This window comes from Falco naumanni, chromosome 4 (assembly GCF_017639655.2).
Source record: "Falco naumanni isolate bFalNau1 chromosome 4, bFalNau1.pat, whole genome shotgun sequence".
Classification (NCBI taxonomy): Eukaryota; Metazoa; Chordata; class Aves; order Falconiformes; family Falconidae; genus Falco; species Falco naumanni.
The window spans coordinates 97,527,540-97,553,687 of record NC_054057.1 but is presented as its reverse complement, the minus strand read 5'-3'; the positions used below and the strand labels follow the sequence as shown (position 1 = coordinate 97,553,687).

At 45.6% G+C, this 26,148-nt stretch overlaps 1 protein-coding gene across 24 annotated transcripts in view; it reads right to left on the bottom strand.

Moving 5' to 3' along the window:
* The window catches only part of CADPS (calcium dependent secretion activator), a 220,803-nt gene that overhangs the window by 67,505 nt on the left and 127,150 nt on the right, over positions 1–26,148 (bottom strand). For 14 of the 24 annotated variants that reach the window (XM_040589476.1, XM_040589474.1, XM_040589475.1 and 11 more), the window contains 5 exons: positions 20,577–20,713; positions 15,131–15,318; positions 4,840–4,941; positions 3,841–3,904; positions 2,962–3,085 (listed from right to left, as the gene is read on the bottom strand). In XM_040589476.1, the coding sequence (XP_040445410.1) occupies positions 2,962–3,085; positions 3,841–3,904; positions 4,840–4,941; positions 15,131–15,318; positions 20,577–20,713 (615 nt within the window). Of the gene's footprint in view, positions 1–438; positions 508–2,961; positions 3,086–3,840; positions 3,905–4,839; positions 4,942–13,907; positions 14,073–15,130; positions 15,319–20,576; positions 20,714–26,148 lie in introns of all 24 variants that reach the window. The other 10 variants (XM_040589456.1, XM_040589459.1, XM_040589457.1 and 7 more) reach the window with 2 other exon arrangements.

The window sequence follows — 26,148 nt, the reverse complement described above, 5'->3', positions numbered from 1 at the left end:
ACACAGGACCGGGTAAAGATCTTATACGCAGGCAAAAGGGATGGCTTTTCCCAAGTGTCCTTTATCTGACCTCTAGCTCACTTCTCCCCAATGTAGCTGCTACCTTTGATTGTGTACCAGTGACAAGCACTTTACAAACTGGGGTTACACGGAAGCAAAGTAAAAATGCATTCAGGTCACGGACATAAAGAAGAACTGAAAAAACTTACAGACAATCTGAGTTTATCACAGACAGATGGGTTAATTGTCTAACCTGGTTTAGGCTGATAAAAAGTGACTGGACTTCTCACACTGGGTTTCACAGACAGAAGCAACAGACAAGCCAATGCTAAAAGACTTGAAGCAAGGAGAGTGAGTTGGTTTGGATCTGGACTTTCTGGAGGTAATGAAAACAGAAAGAGCGAGGACAGCATGGAGAGGAGGGTGGTAGGTACTCACGAATGGTTAAATCCATCACTTGAGAGGCCAAGCAGAAGACAGGATGCTCATACATTTCTCTCTTTTTCCCTATAAAAGAGGATTTGGGCATGCAAGAGGCTTAGGTCAGAGGCAAAGAGGTTATAGGCTATAGGTCAGAGGAAAACTTTATATTAGGTTAAAAGGAAAGTAGCCGTAGAGTATTTTGGGATACACACAGGATAAAAGGAAGAAGAAAAACAAAAAATAAAATAATAAAAAAAAGAGGGTTAAAATTGGAGATCTACTGGATTAACCATTCAGCATGCCCATGAGTCACAAGAGAGGCTGTGACCATGACTCTAGAGGTTTGCTCTGAACTGTTTGCAAGAATATAATGATCAAAACGTCATGAATAGAGGGAAATAGAATTTCACTGGTTTAAGGCTCCGAGATACTAAGGATTTCAGCCTTCAGTATCTAAGGCTTTCACAGGTATTTCTTCATAAGCATAGCCTCAAGCACTGCTGCCACTGATTTGGTTCTGCATCTCTGACACAACTCTCTCAAACACATGGCTATTCACACATCAGCTTTCGAAAGCAGGATTTCAAAGCCACGTACGGCACGCAGAAACGCATCGCACCCAGGTAAACTTGTCATTTGCTCTTCTAAAGAAGTATTTGAACAGGTAGTGGACTATGCTCATGAGAGAAAACCTGATGCATGCAGCTGGCGGATGTTGGGTTGTTCAAATTAACAATCCCAGCATGCTTGGAAATTGGTGTTACAACCACTTTTATAGAGAGAGTATCAAAAAGTGGCTGTGGCCAATCACGGATAAAGGAGGAGAAAAGCAGAAGAGAGCAGGTAGTGTGGAATGAACTATTTCTCTCAAAAGGTAGCTGGAAAAAAATAGGTTTGTTGCTTCAAAGTATTCCCAGACCTAAAAGTCACAGTGCGAAAAAGAGGGCAGATAATTAACACAACCAAGAAGAATTGAGGCACAAAAGGAAAAGTACACACTAACTGGTCTACTTTGGAAATGAATGCATTTTTACTTACAGATCATAAAGTTTGTTTTTGCATAGATTTATCTGAAAGAAGAGAGCAAATCTTACCAACGAGTTAGTGATATTTACACAGAGAACCTAAGGGAGCCAGCCCTGGGTAGAAGCATCCATCAACAGAAAAGCTGTTTTTGATTCTCAGTCCTTCTCCATCCTCGTCAAGTATATTTAAACATTGCATTTTACAGAATACACCAATTAAAATATCCTGTGAAATTCAGTACTTCCATAAATTGCCTGATAATACAGTGCTTATGAAACCTTCATTCCCTCTCTATTTTTGTCTCTCATTACCAAGTCAAGAGTTGATAAACATCCTTTTAGTGCCCAATTCTTAAGTGTTTCTCACTGGATGCATAACAATGAATTCATTACCACTGGTACACAATTTGCATCATTAGACAGAAAAAAATGGAAAAAGAGAGGACATGTCATGTACAGAACCTGGACAATTTGTCATATAATAACCCAATTTTTTACATAAACAAGAACTAAGAACAAATCAGGGAGTGTTTTGAGGTGGTTGTTTGGGTTTTTTTTTTTTTTTTTTTTTTTTTTTTTTTTTTTTTTTCTCCTCTCAATATTGTCCTAGAGGCAAACAACGATAATCTCAACTGTGGGAAAGCTTCACATCACACATGACAGAAACCCAAAGTCTAGAGCAGAACATACCATTCACCTGGAACATACAAGTTTAAGCAGTTGGGAACCCGGGTAAAGTTGGGTAGGAGTTTCAAGTTGGGAATAGCAGCCAACAAGGTACCAACGTATACTGATTAACATGTAAAGAACGACTGGATTGTAGAGCTTCAGCTGACACGTATCCTCCAGCAAGCTTTAAAATGTCTTTTTGATGGCTACATGTGTCTCTGGTCACTGGTTATTATTCTCCCATAACTTAAAAGGTCAATAATATCAGCTGTGCCAGATTTAGAGTGACAAGAAAGAAATCTGATGCAAGTGTGGGATCACTGATCAATGACTGCTATGCGAACTGCAAAGACAATGAAACACTCCCAGAAAAAAGACATTTTAAATTGGCTACAAATGATTAAGCATAGATTAAACAGTTTTTCAGCTTCTTATTTTTCATTTGTTTCCTGAACTCCACTGTCACAAGCAATTAGCTGCACTATACCTTCAGCTGCAAAGATGACATCCCAAGTATTTCTCAATTTGTTTTTTTAAACCACGACATGAATCTGAATACTACACCACTGGCCAAATGAACTAACGATCAAAAGCAAAAAAAAAAAAAAAAAAAAGCTACAGTTCCTTTTAACTGTTTCCATTCTCTTTTCCAGAAAAAGAAACGTTTTGCATAGCTTCCATTCTTAACTGCTTCCAAAGCCAAAACCACAAAAATGATTCAGAATCACATCAGTTTTATTGACAAGTGAATAAATAGCAAATGAGCTTCTTTTAAATAGCTCCCAGCCACAGTTGCCGCCTAGAAACATAACAAAATTGTAATTTCACAAAGAAAGAGCCTTACCTTCAATTTTGGCATACTCTGATAGTCGAGTATAATTGACTAGAGCTGCTTGCTCCAAGCATTTACGGATGACTGTTTTTACCTCCTCTTGAGGGACCGGAGTAACTATGTCTTTCATCAGAACCTTGACACAAGAAAATCTGATTTGTTGTGGCATCGGGCACACAGAACTGCTTTTCTCCAAGCCCAGCACACAAATCCCATTCCTACACTAGCGCTGTGTGGCTCTCGAGGTATGTGTACAATATGCAGGACCCCCTACAAGGTCACCTTGGCCAGCTTGAGACGTGGGACCTACCCCTGCTGTATTATTCCCCTTCTGTATCTATACCCTATGGCATGCCCTAAAACCTGTGCTGATTTTTTACAGCATGGCATTAAGATCTATCACAGCTTGCCCAGTGCCAGGCAATGTTATGCCCTTCCCAGGCTCTGCTGATTGACTTGGGTTTAGGTCTGGGCTTGGCCACGCTGTGGGTCAGCAGAGGGGAGGAGGGTGTCAGAGCAACAGGAAGGCTGAAATAGGGATGGGGAGGGTGATGGTGAGCGTGTTTCATACACTCAGGGTAACAAGTCTATCTCAAGATGGGAATTTCACCGGACAGCAGCCAGGCATTGCTTCTGAGGTCTGTGGCACGGATGATTGCCAGCGAGATCCTCCACCCTTGCCATGAATGCGGACACAGGCTGAGCTGCATTTAGTGGCCAGGCTACGCACCTGCCTCTGAGCTAAAGCAGGAGACATCACCCCACCTAAACCCCCACAGTTCGGTATCAACTATTATTAATGACACATCTACGCAAAACCAACAGTTCCTCAAGCTCTTCTTGACACATGAATACAGGTAATTTTAAACACTCTGTTATTCTTAGACTTACCCTTTCCAGCAGCGATAGAGTAGCTTTTAGTGCACCTTCTGGACGGCCAAATGGAAAGCAGTACCTAGGAAAACCACATCATGTTAACATCACACCAGATGCATGTGAACAAGCCTTTCCAGAGCTATAAAGATGGTTTCCTAAATATGCCTAAACAATTCTCTAGTCCCTCTGCCTGGAACGAGCAGCCTTTCTATAGGGAACCTTTCCAAAAGGGTTTGATGGTGTGGACACTAAGGCAGCAAAACAGAATATGGGGGAGTAATGAGCTGATAGTTTTAGCAGCTTATTAAATTTGGGTGTCACCTGGAGAGTTTTTAGATCTCCCAGGAGAGAGTTAAATGTCATCTCCTTGTAAAAAAAGGAAAAAAAACCCAACCCACTCCGGAAAGGACATTGACTGCCAGGCGGAGAGCCCGTGATGCACCAGGCTGTAGGTAACCAGCTGAACCAGCCACTGTCCCTGGTGAGAGGCAGCTCCGAGGGGCTCCCGCAGGGACCCTGTGTGCGAGCACACATCACCCGTCTGTGCAAACGTGCACAAGCGGCCCAGGGGCTGGCTCTGTGCTGGAGGCAATTCAGTCCATTTTGTGGGGGCAGGATCCATCCCTTCTAAACAGTGTGATCCCTGCAGAAAGCCCTGTCTGTCCGGATACTAGGGAGAAGGGAAAATAAATGGGTGATAACCGAGCAATGGGGAACAGAGAAATAAGAGAATAAAAGATTTTTTTTTCTGTTAAATTTTAGAAAAAATCCACAGCATTACAGTGCTTATGTGAGCAAGATGGTTTGAAATACCCTTTAAAGGCTGTATATTTGAAAATCTCTCTCCAGCTACAAGCATGCTACAGTGCAAGCTTCACTGCCCTGTGTAGGTCTTCGCCACTTATGCAAAATTCCCTTATGCATTCAAAACCTGCCTTTTGGCTTTGCTGCTTATAGGAGGGAGCTGGGAGGAAATGAGTCCTCTCGCATTCAGCCTGGGCTCTCTGCCTTTACCTAAAATGCGTGATCTGATTCTCCAGAAGCAAACGAAGCCGCTCCTTGATCTCTTCAAAACGTTCTTTCTCATCCACGGTCACAGTTCCTATGCCGTCAGGCCTGCAGGAGAAATGCCACGAATTACTCGGACTCCACCTCACCACCCTGGTACCTCACCCCCACAGCACACGCACGCTGCCCTCTTGGAGAGGGATGTCACCAGCTAAGAGACCTGGGACAGAGGATGACCGAGACCCAGGTGTTGCGGCAGCACCACTGCCGAGATATCAAAAATAAACAAATAAAGAAATATCCCCTCTCAAAGTGATAATCTAGGTGTGGAAACCCCCCTCCCCAATTATTTTTCCTGCGATAGAGCCGTCAGAAAAAGCAGAATCCCCCCCTAAATCTATAGGTATATGGCAGGGAGCGCAATGCCAGCCCTCACTGCAGGATTGGGCCCACGGCTGGCAAAAGAGGGACTGAATTTCTGCAGAAAAATTCAGCTGCCAAATTAACACAATTCACAGCATAAAAGAATATTGACAACAGGCACATATACAAACAGAATACAAAATTCTGCACTCCTTCAGAACTGCTGAATCACCCCATTATAGTGATTTCTTGAAGTGAACCATCTCCAACGTATTCTGCCAAAATGTGCCTGGAGAGCGACCGTGCATTTTGCATCTGAAAATGCAATGACTTTTTGGTTCCTTCATTTTAATTTATAAAAATTAGCACATTGATACAATTAATGAAAGATTTCCTCAGACGATTTAGGACGCCCCTGTATTTCAGGAGTGCACAGGAGTGCATTGTGAGACACCCAGGTCCTGCTGCCTTGGGGTATTTCTCATCTTTCACAGAGCACAGTGTGCAGGCGAACCCTGCTGAAGCTCTCCCGGGGCTGGATGATGCGGTGGTCCCTGTGCTCTTCCACCCCGTACCTCTGCCGATGCCAACCCATCCGAGAGCCGAAAGCAGCAATCCCCTCCTTCTCCCCCACACCCACACGGCAAAATACGCTGTGCAGCAGCATCCCAGGCGACAGGAGCGAGCGACTCTAATCCATCCACCAAAGGCATCGGCCAGGCAGACAATCAACGGCACCGCTCCCCACTGCCGGCGAGCAAAGTCTACGGGTTTGTGTACTCCTGGGCAACTCTGCTGGCACAGCCGCTCTTTAGGTAATGTAAGATGTCTTAAAATTGAACAAATGTTCTTACTTAAAGGCCTCCTCCAGTGTTCAGCTTAAGCTGCATAAATCCGCAGTACTAGACTGGTTTGGCTATACAAAAGACTTGGCAAGGGATTACAAAGCTTCTAATGAACCTCCTGTCAGGGGTTAATTGGTTGGCTTTATTTTCCTCTTAAAGAATCAAAGGCCCCAAACTTAAAAAAAAAGAAAAAAAAAAGGCTATAAAAAATTAAAAGCTATAAAATCTGTAGAAGCATTTCTCTTTGACCCTGCATTTAGTAAGCTCTTAATATCATAAATACGAACTCTGATATTCCAACACAGGTGAAAAAAAAACCATTAAAACATTTTGGAAGAGGAACTTGCATACTGTACATGATATTTACTGCAAAATTTTAAAGCTAAATATACATTAAATAAAACTTGCAACATGGACACAGAAAAAGACTCGAATACCAGGGCATGTATTTAAATTTAAACAGCATTTAATCAGAAATCTTTACTTGATTATTTGCCAAATTCAGTTGTGTATTAAGGAAAAAAATAGGAAAAAAGATCTAGGCTGAAACTTGGATAAAATGTCTCAGCTGGGGAACACATTTCATAAACAATTTTGGAAGTATGTATCTGGTCTCATTAGTACCTAATTAGGACTAGTTATTTTGAAGAAATGAGCAAGCCACAAAAAAACCCAAATTAGATATCAAGCAAAAATTCATGTCTGAACATGCTTAATGTATTTTTATTCCAAAGTTCCATAAAATATTTAACATTCAGACAGAGATGTTCATGCCTTTTGTGATGCTGTGCACCCCACAGCGCCTGGTTTGCTCCCAAGCAGAAGAGCAGATAATTCAAGGCAGCCCGCAATAAATGCCATACATTAAGGGGCAGGGCTGAAGCCCTCATTTGACTTCTGGCATTCAGTTCTCCCCCTGTACCCATCACAGCTCACAGAGTGTCACTAGGTTAATTGCATCAGCGCTGACAAACGAGGTAGGAAAAGCCGCCTGCCCTGGCAGAGATTTGCTGGTAGGCTGGAAATGGTCTGAAAGTTATGTTACCCTTTGCTGGGTCAATAACCTCAACCGGCGAGATTTAATGGCAGGACCTGACAGCTCGGGTTGGGTCGCAGCCCTCTCACATGAATCACCGTTTCTCACTGTATTCAAAGGGCTTCGGTTATGCCAGAACCAGTTATTCAGCACTTGCCACACAACAGACTCACGGTGGACACCTGAAACAGGCTGATGTGACAGCATGCGTCGTGTCCCAGCTGGGCTGGAAGCATCACTTTGAAAACCCTGACCCACATGAAGACGAAGGGCAGGCTCTGCAGAGGGAACCTCTGGCCAACGTGGCTCTCACCCAAGTCGTAACACCCCAAGCGGCTCCAACCCAACTACCGAGGCGTGCGTAGACCATGGAGGCTTAAGCCCCTGGTCATCATCTTTCTCAGGGTCTTTGTGAGCCAGGAGAACACCAAACCCGGTGGCTCCAGCCACTGCTCCCTCCATGCGGTGCAAACGCCTGCTGCTCTCACGTCTTACGCTACTGCAAACTTGAGACAATCTACAGGTCAGCTGTAGCCGTTTTTGGAGCAGTGCGGATGTCTGGAAGGGCCTGCCAACTGAGAGCCATCACCATGGCAAGGACTCCCTTTCTCACCCAGCTGTGGACTATATTGCATCTGACATGATGAGCATCTCTTGAATCTACCTTTCAAATTTTCGGCAAACCATTTTCTCACTGTCCTTCACAAAGTTGACATTTTCGGCAGCATGATAGGAAAGATGTCATGTCGGCTGCTTTTCAAGTTGTTGTCACAGTGGTTAGCACCAGTTCTGTCATCTTTGCTTTCCTCACAATCCCCCATCTTGAGCCATGTCACAAATAATAATACTTCCAATGTTTTTGTCAAATTTCAAATACTATAACCCAGCTGCACATCTTCAGATTTACTAGTTATGTTAATCTTTGTTGCTCATCTTCCCAGAAGCTGAAGCATTAGGAACTCATTAATTAGTGACAAATGCAGGATATACATAGAACTGGAAAAACACTACCCAAAGCCCTGCACTTAATTTATTAGCTGAATAATTTTGAAACCTAATTAAATATTCAAGTCAAATAGACTTTGAAAATGTAATCTTTTTGAGGGAACATATTTATTTTCCCTGTTGCAAGAACACAAAGGGTATATAGCTTAGCATTGCTATAATTTAAGATTAACTTCTGTGCTCTAGACAATTCCAGTACGTGGCTGATGGGGCTGAAAAAAGATCCCCAGGAGAAGCTCAAGTTGCACTGGCTCGTTCTGGTGCTTATTGGCAATTTTGTTTTTTAGCAAAGGTCTCCAGCTCAGCTTTTGATATTTGGTATTTGATCTCACGGACAGAAGCACTAACCCCTCCACCAAGCAGCAAGGCTAGCTAAAATGCACCTGCAGGAGATGGAAGTTCTCACACGCAATCCACAACCATGTCGTTATTACACTGAAGCAAGCGGTGGGGAATGAGAAGAGAGCAAAAGGGTGAAAAAAAAAGTTCTGTATCTACATGGTATATACAGATGCATGAGGGACAAAACAGGTTTGGGTCTCTGCATTCAGATCGACAACATAAATGCCTCCATCTGCGTGGAGACACGATTTCACCCAATTCTCTGTAGCTCCTGCTCATGGACACCTGAGGTGTATGGCAGAAGTTGTGGGCAGAGAGAGAAGCCGAAAGGCAAAAAAGGCAGGAAAAATAAATAAGGATATTTTTAATTATAAGTAAACAAGCTTCAGATCACTCCTGCTGCAGCTTCACTATGTTGGCTCTGAACTAGTAAATCCCCACTGTAAATATTTCATACGAAAAGTTTTAAATGCCACTTTCCTAATCCCCCCCCTTGTTTTTAAGTTTTAAGCCATGGAAACAACAACATCAACAAAGCAGGTGGTGAAATTAAGAAAAAGGGTGGCAATTTAAAGAGCAAAAATGATAGTCCTTGTTTAGCTTAGATGGCTTGTGCAAATTCTGGGGTTAATTATAAATTGTAATTAGGACCCGTGATCCTAAGGCCACTGCTTTATTCTGCAAGCCCCGCCTCCCCCCATGCCCTTTTCTAATTATACTCAGTGCCCCCAGGGCTAGTTATGCTGCTAAAACAAATATATCAAAATGATTTTTTAACAAAGACCAATATATGAAGCAATAGCATGCATTTGTATGCAATTATAAATATACACTATAGCTCCAGTGGGTTAATCTCTTTGACATACGCCTGTATGAAGTACCATGGCGGCTTTCAAATGAAAAGACATATCATCTTTTACACCTTTTATGTTTAACTTGTCTACACTTTTTTTACTAGGGAAAATATTGCTTACACGTAGCAAACAGATCTTTGCACGCACTGTGAGCCCTGGCATGCAGAGCCAAGGGAAAAAAAACAATGTCAAAAACTGATGCAAATAATTTGATTTTTTAAGTAACAACTCAAATATAAAACACGTGCTGCCTTCAGCTCCCTTGCTGGTTGCCAGGTGCAGCACATATGAGCTATACAGTAAACATCGATGATTAGTGCCTTGGACGGCATGTGTCAGGATAGGCTTTCAAAGGATCCCTCGCAGGAAGGCTTGCCCGCGCGAAGTCCCACCGGTTGCACGGGGACTGGCTCTGGGGACGTGGGCAGGATCACAGCTGCCTGCCTGCTGCCTCCTGCATCGCCCCCACCAAATCTGACCTGAAAGAGCCCACCTGTTTAGACCCCTTGAAAAAAAAAAAAGGCTTATTCAGCAAACATCGATTTTCCCCGACTCCCCTTTCTTCTGGGAATTCACACCGTGCGCGACTTGTCGGCTGAAAGCCCTTTGTTCAGCCCAGCCCTCCGCCCGCTCTCCTGGGCGATGCCCCAGCCGCCTGCTCGGGATGCTGCGGAGCATGGGAGCCATTTCACCCTCCCAACTCCTGCCTTCATTTTGCTTGGGCTCTCCTCCATGCTGCAGCACCGAGCCAAGTCACGGCTCATCGCTTCTCGTGTGCGATCTACACCCCTGATGTACTGCGGCTGAACCGGATGGTTTCTGAGCACTGCCATCCTACACCCATTGTAATGAATCACGTCAGCCGGCCGCACGGAGCTGGTTATCTGCTGGGGGCTGGCAACCCACCTCCCCTCAGCACAGATGCCGGATCCTACCCGACAGACAGCCATCGCGCCTACCGTGTCACCGCGAGCTCATCACGGGGCTGGCTGGGACACGCAGCCGGCACCCAACGAAAGGTCACGGCATTTCGCCCTGCCAGATTTTAACCTGTCTTACTGCAGCCAGGGCTGCACATCTGACTGAGACGCGGGAGCTACACACAAAGCACTAGGAAAGCAGATGAAGACATTGTGATAAGGTGTCCACATATTTACTACTTCTTTTAAGGGACCAAAACTGTCCTATTTTGCTTTTTTAACTAGCTGTAGGGAAATCTTGCCTTTACGTGAAACAGCCAGATATGTAATCAGAATACAACAGAAAAAATTACCAATATGTGATGCAGACTTTTCAGTTCCTTGACATTTATGACAATAACCTTATTTCTGCTGGCTTACAGTTGTCAAAAACTAATGAAAGCCAATGGTAATGGTAGCTAACGAAAGAGCTACTTCTTGAAAACAAGTTTGATGCTGCAAAATACAGCTTACAGAGGAAAGGGCAAGTTACTAATATACCAAATTAATTAAGAGAGAGACTTGTAGCTCCTTGGACTTTGGATAAATAGTCATCGAAGAACTTGCAGAAAATGATGGTGTTCAGTCATTACCAGGCTGGAGGGGGTTCAGTCCAGTATTCCTGATTTTGATAAGCTTGATGTCTGCTGATACTTAGTAACTACACAATCAATATTTTAGCCTTATTTTTAAAAGTTCAGGATTAACAAGCACAGAAAGAGACTTTTTTGGTGCCAACTTTAAAGTTGAAAAATACAGTTACTATATGCCTAAATCAAAAAGAGGCAGAAGCGAAACCAAGGTCGCTCCTTGGAAAGGGGCCGGAAGCACTGCTCAAGGTTTAGGCTCTAACTTTGTGCCTGGGACAGCCGAGCTCAGCTTTCTGCCCCGCAGTGCCTCTCCTGTGCGCAGACAGGGGAACAGCGAGGCTCCTCCAACACATCACCCCGCTGCCGTCAAACAACATCGGCAGCACCGCCACCATCACGGGAACAGCAGCAGGGAAAGACCTTGGTGGTCATGTAAAATCTTTCATAATTTTACCCCAAATCATGCCGCCTTCTCAAAGCAATTCCTGGTTCTTGCCTTCGCTAGCTTTTCAGAGGATTATTGACAAAACAGCCTTGGTACTACAGCGGTGGTACCAAGAGCAGACAGACAGCAATAACCCCGCAGCACATGCCGTTGGGTATCTGAATAACACTATACTTTCCTCACCTGTCACGTAGATCGATACATCAGAAATCACACCATCTTTCACAACAGTAGGACTTTACAAATGGCATCCAGTGATACCTGGTGGACAAAACCCTGTTCTCAACTCACTAGTGGCCACAACAGTGAGAAGGGCTCAAGTTCCTCAGCCTTAGCGAAGAACGAGCGCCCGGGCAGCAGCCAGCCGTGCGGGAATTCAGCACTCCCTGCCTTCCTGGCAGCCTGCACCTTACGTATGCAGGGGTCTGCAGCAGGTGAAACTTTGGACAAGCAATTTACACTTCATTTTTACTTGGAAAATGATGAAATTAACATAAAACTTAGGGGACTGCTACGCAAGCAGCAGTGATTAACGCCTCAGTTTGGAGAGATTACGTCAGGCTTTCTGGGGTCTGAATAAGCTACAGGAGCTCAAAGGAGGAGAGGAGACCAAATCGTGACATATAAAGAAACAGGGCTCCAAATCGTCCCCAAACTCCCATTCTGACCATTTCACCTGCTGCAGCCTCACGGTCACCTCCAAGCTGGAGGTGCATTTCCACCAGCAGCCATCCTGCCCCTGTCCCGGCTGCAGTGCCGTGGCCGTGTCGCTGAGGCGGGAGCCGGACAGGCGAGGAGGCATCGTCCCCACGCTGACGCCTGTCATCCTGTCAGCCTTGACCTTCAGGCTGTCCTCAGCATCCTCACCGCAGCCCGCCTGCACTTCCCCGCTGACTGCGAGCGACTGTTGTCTCACTGCCTGACCTTATGCAAACACGATACAAACAGACAGCCCACCTCAGCTCCATCACTGTCTGCTGCTAATACAGGAGATTGATAGCCACATGAAATTATCTCCCCGCTCGACCTTCATTACCGGGTGGCAGATTCTGACTGACAGCCAACCTCATTCCGGGGAAAGCTAAACCACCCATTTGTTTTTTTTTTTTACTGTCTAAAAGTGAAGGAACTTCCTTTTGTAAAGAAAATCAACACTTTCTCGGTTTCAACAGAAAAAGAAGCCTTTGTTAAACAGAAAAATGTCTCAGAACTTGACTCTTTCCCAGACCACCATGCATACCAATGGCAATACAATGCACGGCTGCTGCAAGAGCCCGTGTCAGACGCTGTGCTGGGTCCCGGGGCAGGTGTGCTCCCACCTCGACAAATCTTACATGGAACATTTTCAGCTCCACCATGAGCTATAGGTTTCCTGGGGAGAGCATGGCCAGCCCTAAGGCAACGAGCAACGTATGGACATGGCAGGTGGGAGGAAGGGATGTAGCTATAGCGAACCCAGCTTTACACACGTCGCAACTGCCAGTAAGGACTGCATGGGTAAATATTGGCTTTCTGTCACTCTCTGCCAGCCAGCTCACAAATGCATGATGCATGTGGTTTAAGCAGCTTTCTGAAAAGAAATCGTGACTCTTCCACTCAGATATTCCTATTTCTTATAGCAGACACGCAAGATACAGAGTCATGTTTTCCCTCAGACCCCCTGTGGTCCCATTTTATGACCTTCCTATGGCAGAAGCCAGAAAGCACTCCCCGCGCTCCGTACCCAGCTGCTGGGCGTTACGCAGAGCCTGCCCTCGGTGGGAATGTGCAACGCCGCAGCCTCGCAGCTCCAGCACCGACCCTCCTGCAGTCCCCAGGCAACACAGACGTGGCAGTGACCACGAAGGAATAGGAACCTTCAGCTTTTCGATGTGACGTCAACCATCAGCTAAAGACAGCTAAGTCATAGCAAAAGTCTCATCCCTTTCTTGGAATATTTTAAATTAATTACTCGAACAGCCCATCCGTGGATGGGCTGCCCCTTTGGCGGTGCCCAGCAGCCCCTCAGCATGGTGCAGCAGCCACGCGCAGCCCTGGGCAGCTGTACGGGCACAGGACTGGGGTCTACACGCCTCACAGGTTTTAGAACAAGACATCTTTTCTGAGCCCACAACTCTCCAGCCCCACAGGGAGAGAATGGCAGGCTGTCACCTCAACCAGTACTGTCAGATACCTCCTGCCACCGGCCCCTGATGAAGAGGAGGCTCCAGCTCTGGCTACGCTGGACCCTGTGAGGAGATACACGGGGTAGCCATGACCAGCATCTAACCTCCTCTCTGTTATGAGTCAAAAAGGCTTTGAACCAGGTCCTATCCCCACAGGAGCCTCCTGGTGGGATGCGCCCTGCCTATGGAAGAGGGGCAATGAGAGCAGCCAGTTTCACTTGCCTGGATGCATCCCTTACATGCCATGCGAGCCATCTCCTAAACACACCTAAAAATCTCAATGCCCTGACCCACCATGGGTCTTGGGTGCCCAAATGCCATCCAACTCCCAGGAGAGTGTATGAGCCGAACGCCGGTGCTGCAGCGGGTCTCCCCGCGCCATGGGGACACAAACTGCCCAGTGTGCTCAGTGACCCAGGAGCCCGGTGCCCTCCACAACACACTTCTGTGCACTGCGCGCTTTCGCTTACCTTTTCGGCTCTGGATTCGGCTGGGATTTGGAATCTTTCCTTTTTTTGGACTCCTTTTTGGAATCCTTTTTTGTCTCCGCTTCAGCGGCAGAGGCATGAGACGCTTTGCCCCCCTCGCCGTCTGCACTTGGCTGTGACCCACCAAGTAATTCTGCCATGTGTTGGCTTTGGGGAGTGATTGAAACGCGGGGGGCAAGGCCAGCAGCAAAAGTGAAAGAAACAAGAAGAAAGCATGAAAAAAACTCAAAATAAAACAAAAGGAAACTAAACTGAAACAACTGAAATCAAATAACAATTGGCAAAGAAGGAACAAACGAGCAAAAGAAAGTCAGAACTAAAAAAGAAACTAAGGAAGCAGGAACTCGGTTTCCATGACAAGATGTATGAAAGTAACTGCAAAAGCAAGCGGCAGCCTTGCAACATGAAACCTGGGCAATGCGTGTCATAATTTGGGATGGTATTTACCAGAGGGTTTATGAAAATACGTTATTATTTTACAACATTCCTTTCTTTCAGCAGCATATGCAGATAGAGAGCGGTATCTCAAAGTATATAATACAACTTCACAGAAAAAAAGCAGCAGAAGAAGCTGCAATATATGCTACAGCTGTCAACAAAATATATAGAAAAGGAAAAAGTGCAGCTTCAGTTCCTCCCATCAAAGGTCTGCCACATTTGCAAGAAAGGAACGGGCTACTTCTGAAATTGAAATTGCTTTGCCACAGAGCAAGATAAAATTTTCAGTTATGTCTAAGCAGTCTCTGAACTGATGTCACGTGGACTTTAAATGAGACATGGGTGCCCGAGGGCTTAAAGCCCTTCTGAACACTGAAGTTTGATACTGCTGCAAATTTCACTGCTGCAACTTGTCAGATCCTCTCGCACAGCAATTGAATCAGCACAGCGTATCGTTTACTTCTATATATTCAGCCCGTGACAGTCACATGTACTTCAACTCTGTCTTGTCCAGAACTGCATCCAGCAGGTGCCTGCGTAAGAAAGTTAAACCCCCTCACTTCTGGATCCTCTACGTGCATTTCTATTGCTTACATTAAACAAGCAACGAAACAAACAAACAAACCGACTATGCCACTAGAAGCGCTGCTGCCAAACATCCACTGTGAAAACAAATTGGGGACTGTTGTGCATTATCCAAGGAAACCTATATTTGACAAAGTCATCCCTTGCTGGCAGGGAGCTGCTAGCCAAGAAGAATTCCTTACCTGTTGCCATGAACATGTGATGCACAAAAGGCAAAGCTGTAGTGAAGTAAGGTGGGGTCAATCATAGCTCCGTTTTCTGCGCGCTCTAGCAAATCTCTGAGGTAGCAGAGATGTCTGTGACAGCCTCTCACTCCATTACGTGCACAATACTCATCTAGCACAAAGACCTGGCCAGGACTAAACCAGCCCTGTTTAGAAATAAAGAGACTTGATTTTAAATATAAGTTATTAAATACAAAGGCTATCAGATTTGGAGTCGTAGTGGGAAACTGTTCTAAGAAAAGAAATACAAACCTAAGGCTACCTTAAAGGAAAAGGAGAGAGGTCACTCTTAAACAATACAGACTGTATATCATCACCCAAACACAGCATGTACTCAGTGCAACTGTTAACAAAAACATACCATGCTACCATTAAAGGGAAATGCCATTTAAAACGCTGAAAAGTTAGGCCAATTCATGTCAGTGCCTAGCAAAAAAAGAAAAAAAAAAAAAAGGAAAAAGAAAAAAGACTTACACCTTTAAGAGATGACAGAGGTTTGGTTATTTAAACAATGTGAAACAGTAATCTCATTTTGGGGATGGGATTGTACATTCGGCCAGCAGCAAGAAGACTGATCTGGGGGAGAGCACGGAGGATTACACTGAATAATGACTTCTCTCACATCTGGCCGCAGGAATGTCCTGCGGAAGCAGGAGGGCAGCTCTGTAGCATCAGAAAGGGATGCTTCCCATCATCCTTATTGCGTACCGCTGGCGACGCGCTTTGCCATCGACCACCTCCTCGGCATCAAAGCAAAGGGAAGCTCTGCCATCACGAGCAGGGTTTCTTTACACATCCAAAACCCTCAGACTATTCCTGTCTGTCAGTCCTGAGGGCCTGGCGACACACAGCTTGTGGTGCAACATCTGGGCTCCCGAGGAGGACACCCTTCCCCGCGGAGGGCTTGCTCCGATGAACGTCCTGGGACAGCCGAAGAGGAATGCGCCTCTGCTTTCGGGAAAGGCGCTAGTGAGAACAAGAATAATCTTGTAGATTGCTTTTCAAAATGCTGCAAAACCGTCAATATTTACATGGAAATTTGGGTGCTAAACAATTGCTAAGACGCAGCTCTGGAATGCATCAAGCTGCAAAATCTTTCATCGTTTAATTGAAAAGTTCCTGCAGCGGGCGGGAGAGTAGTTGAGGCAGAGCACTGCCCCTATAGGCAACTTCTTTGCCACCCCATCTGTTACCCCAAATGCTACATCTTAGAAACAACACTGCTGTGAAAGATTAAAATATATTTTCTACCACTCAGATGACACCAAATCTTTTCTAGATGCCAAAATAGCTGCTTTGAAAAGAGTTGAAGAAATATCAATTAAGAGCTCAAAGACATAGAGAAGGATTTGCTCATCCTTATTGGGCCAACTCCAAAACAGATTGAGAAAAGAATTAAAATAATGAGGGGAAAATGATAGATATAGGGAGTAGCTACAGTGCTGGGATCACTAGAAGTGCACATTTCAAAATGAAGACACAGAACAATGCAGATGGGACAGCACTCTGGAAGGCTATTTTTTGGGAGGGGTATATTTGCCTTCACTGCTTTTAATGGTATTTTTGTTTGCTTTTTGGTTGGTAGTATTGTGCTTGATTCTAGATTACTTTGCCTGTTTGTTACATCCTCGGACCATCTCATCACCTTGCCTCTCTTCACACAAGTCTTTGGTGATCAGGCATGGTGAAAATATGGAAATGCTGGGATTGCTCTGCGATAGAAAGATGTGTGCATTTGGTTACTGGGGTAGAAATACAGTTGGAATTGTTATATTCACCCAACACATACAAAGGACTCAGTCTTCCTTGTGGGGTGAAATCTTGGCTCTACTGACATCAACAGGAGGGCTGGCACTAATTTCATCAGAGCCAAGTATCAAGCCCAGAGTTTGGGGCAAAGGAAGCAGAAGGCTGGACCCAGCAATCCGGGGCACCCCACACTGCTCCCCTGCAAAAGGGTCTGAGAAGTGCTGGTCCTCAGGTGGACCGAAGGGATGGGGGCAAACACTCAAGACTGCTGCCGAGGCTCAGTGAGGGGAAGCGTGAGCAGAAGCTCAGAGGTTCAGTGATGAGCCTCATACCTCGTGAGAGCACAGGCAAGCAGACTATGAGTGGAGAGATCCAGAGCCCAGGAGGACCAGGTGGTCTTCTTTTGCATGCCAGAGGTAGGAAATAAAAAACCTGCTGCTGAATGTGCCTCCAAAGGAGCAGTACATGCTGCTCCCCACAGCCCCAGAAAAAATCTAAGATTTGATGAAAGCTGGTATTCAGAAAGCCCACCACATCTTCAGGCAGATCCTGGCTCTTGATTAAGATTTGCTTGGCACAACCAGCTGACAAGCAGCCAGTCCGGCAAACGCAGCTGATGGTGTTGACACAGTGGTGTCTCTCGCCAGTGCAGCCAGGTGTAGCTCAGTGTGATCTCCCACATGGTCTTCAATGGCATGAGGAAACCTGGCGGGGACCGTGGAGGAAGGCTGCAGAGCACAGGGAGCTCGACTGACCATGTTCAACAAGCTGAACTGCGCGGAGAAGAGGACATGTGTCCCAAGCACCAGCAGGGAGTGCAATAGGAACTTCGGAGCTGGGTAAAGCAAAACTTGGTCAGGCCTGGTGAAACACTGGCAATTCTTCTAATGGCAAATGCAGTTTTTGCAAAAAACAGAATTTTGGAGACAAAATTTTCACTTTTCAGTAGCTGAGCTTTCCCATTTACCGCAGGAAAACTGAAAGAATTTCATTTTGGTGGCCCACTTCATGGACCTGACTCTTTCACATCACCTGAGCTAGTTTGGGCACTCTGGAAGACCACCTTTCCTCAGTACATGCCATGTTGTATATGTGAATCCAACGATGCTGAGACATCATGCGCAGTAGAGCTCCAGCAGGGACCCAGCTGCGGGTGCTGGCAGTGGGTGGGAAGTCCTGGGAAGAGCTGAAGGGCAGTCTCCGAAAGAATGCACGCATCCAAGTGAAAGGAATGAAGACCTACGCCTGTGTGGGGTCCACACTAAACTGGAAGAGCTGCATACTCTTCCCAAAAGTCCAGGAAGAGCTGTGACTGCCACTGTGCTACAGTTTGCGGACGATGGGCAGGAGCCCTCAGCAAGCTTTGCAGGCAAGGCTCTTCCCCTTCCCCAGCGCGGTGCTCTCTGCCAGCAAACATCACTTCTGCCACAGCCGAGATGAGTCAGCCAGCCTGTTTGTTTTCATAGGGATGCCTGGCTCAGCCAGCAAGTGGGCTTGCAATAACATTGTTTAACCTGGTTCCACAGAAAGGAGGCAACGCCGAGTTATCCTCTGTGTCAGGGGAAGCCACTGTGTCTGGGTAAGTCTTCCCTGGCACCTCCACATCCACCTTTGAAAACAAGAAGAGGCGCGACGAGGCAAAACTCTGTGGGACCATGCAAGCATGGCAATGTCCCATAGGGAGAACAACAACTGCCCAGTGGTACATGGAGTGGACAGAGCGGGCTCCCCACGCACCCGCAGCTTGCCCAGACAAGCCAGAGCAGGGGTATCACCAACATCCCAAAGCCACAGCAAGAGCAATGGGAGCTCTTTGCAGTTGAACTCAAATTTTGAGGTCAGTCTGGTATTTTATGCCGTAATCGGGACAAAACCATAGTAAGATAAGTACAGCAGCAAGTGAAATCCAAGCATAGGTGAACGCAGGCCATTATTCTCTTCTTTATAACACTCTGCAATGGGTGATTTGAAAGGAGATGGTTATTTGGTGATGCTCTGCTCCGAAGAAGCACAAGTCTTGGTGCTGAGGGGAGCTCCACCACTCCGGTAGCTTCTAGCAAGGGCCTAAACATCACCGTAACAAGCAGAAGTGTGGCTGGTTGGTTTCTTGGAGAGAAACATTGTTAATAACTTTCAGCGATGGCCTTGCACCTCTCCACCAATTCAATGGCCACAGCTCTCCAGCCAGGCCCCAGACTGCACAGAGACAAACCAGCTGCAAGCCAACCTGTCAGACATGCATGGATGGGAATGGTCTTCCTCGGGCCAGCCATGCGTGGGGAGCAGAAGCTGCATGCCAAATTCATTGCCCGCTGGAGCAAATACCTTGGTGGAACTGGTGAGAAACCTGCTGCAGGTCTGACAATGCTCCCACCAAGCCTACATGTACCACTTGGGTATCTGTGGGTAAAGTGCACGCTGCAGCCTTCCCCCCAGCCCATCCTTACCTCAGGGGACGTCCACAACCGTTCCTCCTACCCTGCCTCTCATCAGGACGGTGACAACTCACTACCACTAATGGCATTTACTGGATCTTGCCTTTCTGAGGAGACCAGCCCCTGCATGTGGTGCAAGGAGCAGAGCAGGAGAGAGGAGCACCATGGTGGAGGGGACGTGGAGGACAGGATTTGGGGCTGACAGCCTCGCTGCTACCTGCTCAGTTGTGTTCCTGGGTTGCTGCTTTTAACAGCAAGCTACGCGAGAGCCCCAGCTCCCGGGACTGCACAGCTGGCAAAGGATGAAGCCTACCAGCACAGGGTGGTCCTTCTGCTGAGGCAGCTCATGATGACACCCCGGTGTGGAGGTTCCTGTGTGACACTAGGAGGGTGGCAGGTCAGGATCTGTCCCATGCCACATTCAGGACAGGACCTCCATTTCAGGGCCCTCTGGAAAGGCTTCATCCTGTTGTGTTTTCAAAAACTAAGAGTCTTTTCATCCTCCTCAATGAAACTGCTAAAAATGAATGGTTCAAGTTGTATTGTTAGAGGTTATTTGTCGTTTAAACCCTCACAGTGTCTAAGAGCCCCCGAGCACTGTGCCCCAGCCAAAGGCTAGAAACTGTCCTGGAGCATCTCAGTGCCACTGTCCTATAGACCGTGTTACACAGCAGTGGGCCGAGAGCTGCAGCCTGCGCTTATGAGAATAATCAGGACGGGCATGGGACTGTATCAGCACGGACAGACTGCAGCATCACTGCAGTTATCCATCTAGGCCCATCTGTTACCTGCTTGGGATCCCTGCTCATAAAGAGACACAAAGCTGGGCCACAGTTATTCTTGGTGGGACTCCATTGACACGGGAGGTGGTACCAGACCGTCATCTTTCCCCTGTTCTTTCATCCAGAAGACTCTGGAAGGCAGTGCGGGAGGCTGCAAAACACTGCGCTCTACTTCGCATCCCCACACTGGCGTTTGTCTTTGCAGGAAGAAACATTTTAAGCATTGCAAACAGAAACGATAAAGACAGTGCAACTGGAGAAGAACAGCAGTCAGCTCACTGCAAGTAGCCTCTCAAAAGAAAATAACTCTGGGCCAAATTCAAACCTGGTGTAAACAGAAGTCAATCTTCCAGCAACAGGGGGATTAGCCCCCACTCGCACTAGCTTTGACTTTGCTGCTTGATGTTTATATCACTAGAGACCAAAGAATATACTTGCCAGACAAGAATAGGAATCATTAAGTCTGTGGTCCAAAGTGAGGCGCTGAACCATCTCAAAGAGTGAAGCGTGGTCAAAGTTACAGGGATTGGAAGAGATAAATTCATCCATGCCATGCTTTTGAGCTCTATCTGCATCTGTTCATTTATACATATAGAGAAAGACACCATTTAGAGAGATATAAGACATTTTAGTTGACAAATACAACAGAAAAAAATATACAGTATGAAGCATGAAAGCTAAATATCTCTTCTTCCCTACATTGCCATTAACTTTTCTCTTTGCAGGCTATACAGTACTCTTTTTACCTCCCATTGTCAACTTGCATCAGTTATGGACTATCTTATTGCATTTAGGCAAAAGATTTTAGAATTAACGTCTTGTCAACTGCTCATTATAAGTGCATTTATTCTGTACTTAAAACCAGAACACAAACCCAAGAACTTACTCTGTATCTTACAATATGCTATGAGTTAACAGAATTCTGGCTCACAGAAGTAAATTAGCTCCTATTTAGATAGTTGCAGTTAATTATAATAGATTCTGCCATTCTAATGAAGTTACAGCTGTAGCATTTTTCTCTGCATTTACTAGGTTTTCTAGGTATCACACCAGTTACGTTGTTCCTTACCCAAATGCCAATGTTTGTCTCCCCATGGTAATTTTTTTTTTTCCTAATGGCAACTTTAAATGCTACCTCACCGAAATAAAAAGATGCTCTTTTAAGCATCGCTAAGAAGTTAAATTGATATATAGTTCGTTGTCACTGAGGCAGTAACCCGCTAGTGTGCTGGAGCTGCCAGTCATCCCGACAGAGGGACTGAATTTCCTCTGCCTGGATTACGAGCTGCCATTTTTGGGTGAATTAACAGCCTCAACGTATTCACACTTCTCTGCTTTGGGTGACGTTTATGGGCACTAACTCCTAGGGGCTAATTAATTAATCTCAACATGGTTAACTAAAAATACACCAAATTCAGCAGTTGAAATGAAGCCGCCAAGCCGGCCTGGGTGCGGCCAGCCGGGACCCCGCTGGGAGCAGGCTTTGTTCTACCAGTGGCCGGGGAATTAAAGGACACCTTTCACTTGGTTTTGTCCGTGCTCAGCTTCCTACTATATGGGTTCTTGCCAAATCCTCCACAAAGAAAATAGGATTTAAATCCTTCCCCTGTTTATAGCCTCCTAGGGGAACTGGGTGGCCTTGAAACAATGTGGCTGAAAGGACAGAAAAATGCAGTTTTCCGCAATAGTAGTAGTATATGGTAACTGTATTTGTTTTATAACAAAATCCCCCTTCACCAGAAGAACCAAAAATCCTTAATTAAAAATAACGAGCAAAATAAAAAAAAATATAAAAAAGAGCTTTACATGATAATGATACAGTGTTCTTTTATATATGTTGTACTGTTTAATATTAAGCTGTGAAGGATGGTATGTCTTCCTAAATACCTCGTTCATGTCTGTGCTCTCAGATATTACTGATCATTGGAAGCAATCTTTACATTTTCTGTATAGTCTGTCGTTAGCTATATACAAACTATATAAATAACATCACCCCCTGGAAAGAAATCAGACAAATTAAAACATGCAACATTTCAATTAGCTGCTAGCAATACTTAATTCAGCAATAGCTGGCAATTTTCCTCATTAAAACCCTGCTGAATAAACACTGAGGGTTTTTTTCCCTACAGCTGGTTAATTTTTGAGGGTCCACTCCCCTATGTTGCTCCATGTGCCGGGACTTGCTACCTCTGCCCCTCACCCTGGTCCCAGCCCCCCTGCTCCGCTGGCATCTCCGTGCATCCAGCATGGAGACAAGAAGCTGCCGCCGGTACAGAGCAACGTGGCAGCACAAGTGCTGGCTTGGGGGATAGGGACAAGCTCTCTGACCAGCACATCACCTCCACAGCACCTCTCCAGCATCCCTGGGCATGCAAAGCCCACCCAGCCCTGGGGCTCATGGCACGGGCCAGCTCCTGTCTGTTTTGACAGCTCTCTGCCCCATCGTCCCTGTCCCTTTGGGCCATGATCGATTTGATTGCATTCACTCCCAAAGAGTTTGTCTGCTCTGTTTTCAATTCCATCCCTAGCGCCCACAAAATGTTTTAACAGATATTATCAGACTATTTTTAATGGCTTGCTGCTCTGCCCGGCTCCTCGGAGTTGACTGCAAGCTGACAAATTGGCTGGAGGCCTTCATTTGCCAGCTCCGCTCAGAGATTTTATTACTTTTCAATTAGAAGCCCTGATACACTGTCAATCCTCCTGCTCAGCCAACGAGGCTCTGAGAGCTGAGTAAATCAGCTGGAAATTTGAAGAGTCCTCTAGCCCTTTAGCTGGTGAACTTTTTTGAGCATATGTGCTAGAAAGCATGTTTGAAATTAATGTTTTTTACTCCAGCCTAATAAGCTTTTCATCACTTTACGTCCTCTGAGCAAGGTGGGCACAGAGTGGACCTTTGGTGGGTGCAAACCCACGGAAGCTCTGCTGGCTTCCATGGAGCTGAGGGTCTGTCCCGGGCTTTTAAATGATCTCCCTGCTCAAGGCAGGGGCACAGACAGCTCCCTGCCAAGCGTGAGAACAGACACAGTGATTAAACAGCCTTCACAACTGTCCATAATCAGGGGCAAACTTACTTTCATTAATCACTCCGAAGCCACACCTTACTGAGCATCCCACTGGGTGCCTGCCCGCAGGCCCATGTGCCCCAAATCTCCCCACCTCAGAACAACCACCCAAAAAGGAGGCATCAGACATGGTGCTGCACGAGCTCCAGTAATCAAAAAAGTATGAGCCACACTATTTTTGCTCAGTCAGTGGTTTAAAATGTGGGGTTTCTGCCATGGGAAGGAAGATGACCAGCTGTAGCAATGCCTGCAGCAGCCCAGTGCATGGTCAAACCATTTTGCATCGGCAGAGCTGCGGGGCTGGGTGGGTGCACGTCACCCAGCCAGGGGCTAATGCTGGCACGGCAGGAACTGCAGATGTCTTTGGAGAATGATAATACACACATGGAATGTGTGGAATTAAATGGAATAGCTGCTCTGGGCCAGATGCTTAAAATTCTTAAGAATAACTAGGAGCAGTTTAAAAAGGACACTCATACATTAAACTCACCTTCCCTTAATTAGAAAATAAACACCCCCTGCAACCTGCAATTTATTTTTGCATTTTGATTTTTCCAATGGACTCGCTTTTAAGAATGAAATTTAGGAATCAAATGATGGCGAGAGCATTAACCTTCCTAGGCAACACAAAAAGAAAAGGACAGACCTAAATATATTGTTACTCTGCTCCAGACAGCTGATCTGCGATTTAAAATACTGCCAACATCTGCATATTAAATAGATTTTATGTATAAACTACCCTCTTTCAAAATGGCTTGTACAGTTTGAATGAGATTTAAAACAAAGTACAAAATGAGAATGGCTAATACTCATACCCAAACTGTATAGCTAATTTGTAAGTACTTTAGATTAATTGTTTCGGTCAAATACGGATGCTTTTTTGACCCTGCTCCGCTATTCTAGCTAAAAAGAAAGAGGAAACCCAAGAAAGAAAGTTATATGATGCTCCAGTAATTTACAATCCCTTCCCAAGGTGCTGTGCCAAGCTTGCTGGTGCTTCTTTGTTCGGGGCCCCAGCCAAAATGCTGCTGCAGGCCCACAAAAGTTATCTTACATATTTAGACAAGCTGCACAGAACTGCAGCTGAAAGGCGTTCGATGGTGGTCTCGGAAGGGAGGTTGCCCGCGGAGGTACATGGGCAGCAGAGACTCCACGAACCTTTCTTCTGGAAAACTGCAGACTGGCCTTTTATATTGCACTTGGTCACCTACATTACGGTCTTTTTTTTAATGCTGCTGGGTTTATTTTGATCATTTTTATCCAGTTTGCATTTTATCCTGACTCCATTAACTAGCCCCCTGTCACACACGCACTCCCTACAAGTGTTTGAAATCAGAGTCTTAAAAATCTGCCAGTGTCGGGAACACAAAGATTTCAACAGCAACAACAACAACGACGACGATGAAAACCAAATGACTGTCCCACCATTTGGTCCTCCGAGGGCTGTATTTCTCTTTATCTAACTGTTATTTAAAAAGGAAGAGACAAAACAGTCATATCTCTATTTTTTTTCCCCCCAAACACATTTCCCTGCCCTCTGTGTTTCTTTTGCTCCAGCAATAATTTTGGCAGATTTTGCTCTGAGAGCGGTGAAGTTAATAGCGGGGGACAAGCTCCATAAAAGAATTCTTGTTATAAAAGGCTTTAGGTAGCCATTTTATTGTAAGAATTTCTTACTCCAGATTTCTTTCTTTTGGTTAATGAGTGACTTTGTTTTAGTACCAAAGGCAACTGAACATCCAGTAAATTTTACGACACATTTGCTTATTAAAAACAAAACAAAAAAACCCAACAAACAAAAAAACCAAACAACTGTAAATTAAAAGGTGACTTTGTATCTTACTCATCTGGAAAATGTGTGCTTGTCATATCTGCTTGACATTACAAGAATGAAGATGTGGTTTGGACAGTAACAAACAATGACACTAGTCAACCTCATCAGGAGACATGAAATAAAGGAATGACAATGATTGATGGCAGCTATTCATTTAGAGATATTTCTAGAAAACTCTTTGCTGGCCTGGCCGGGCAGAGTGGGAGAAGTTTTCCAGCCTGTGCGATGCTCGCCGGCAATACACGGCGGCGGGCAGGTGACAGTGTGCCCACCACGACCTGCCGCGCTCGGCTGCGCGCTCCCAGGGGCGGCCGGGTCCCCTCCTGCTCTCGCCACTTAAACGGAGCTAACGGACATGCTTGGGCTGCAACTCGTTAAAGAAATACCCAGAGGAAGCACCTAGAAACCTCATTTTGTTCGGCCGTGTGGAGCGAGAGGCTTTACTAGCAAACACTCGCGCTCTGGAGGGGGGAAAAAACCCCAAAACACCGTTCTGGGACGGCAAATGTCAGGCTGTTGATCATGAGCGAGCTGCTGGCAGTGCTGGCTGGTGACTTACCAAGTCCCCTCCTCGCCGTGCACTACAGCATTGCCACCTCTGCAAAACGATACGTGTGTCCCCCTCTGTGTGTCCCTGCGTGGGTGCCTGGGGCTCTGCAAACCTCCTCCCTGCGATGAGCTGTGGCCGCTGCAGCAGGCTGAACTCGCCTCTCAGCTGGACAGCTAAGAGCTTTTTTTTTTTTTTTTTCCTTCATATTACTCCGCGTTAGAAGATAGCTTTAAATTTAATTGGCTGTTTATTCCTGTGTTTTATGGTTTTTCCCCTGCTGCAAACAAATTCTTTTCTGCTTGAGTTACAATTTTAATAAACGATTATGAATGCTCCTGTAAATCACCAGACACACTAGGCACTGAATTGAAATCTAACTTATCTAATGTTTGGTAGTTAAATGAGGAAGAATTTGTCATATGCACTTACATAATTCCTTGTGTGGCAAGTTAAAAACACAGTTTTAGAACAGCTATTTAGAATATAAAACATTGTTTCACAGCATTTTTATAACTATTTAAAAGTATTTTGAATTAGATAGCTGCAGAAACCTGTGAATTT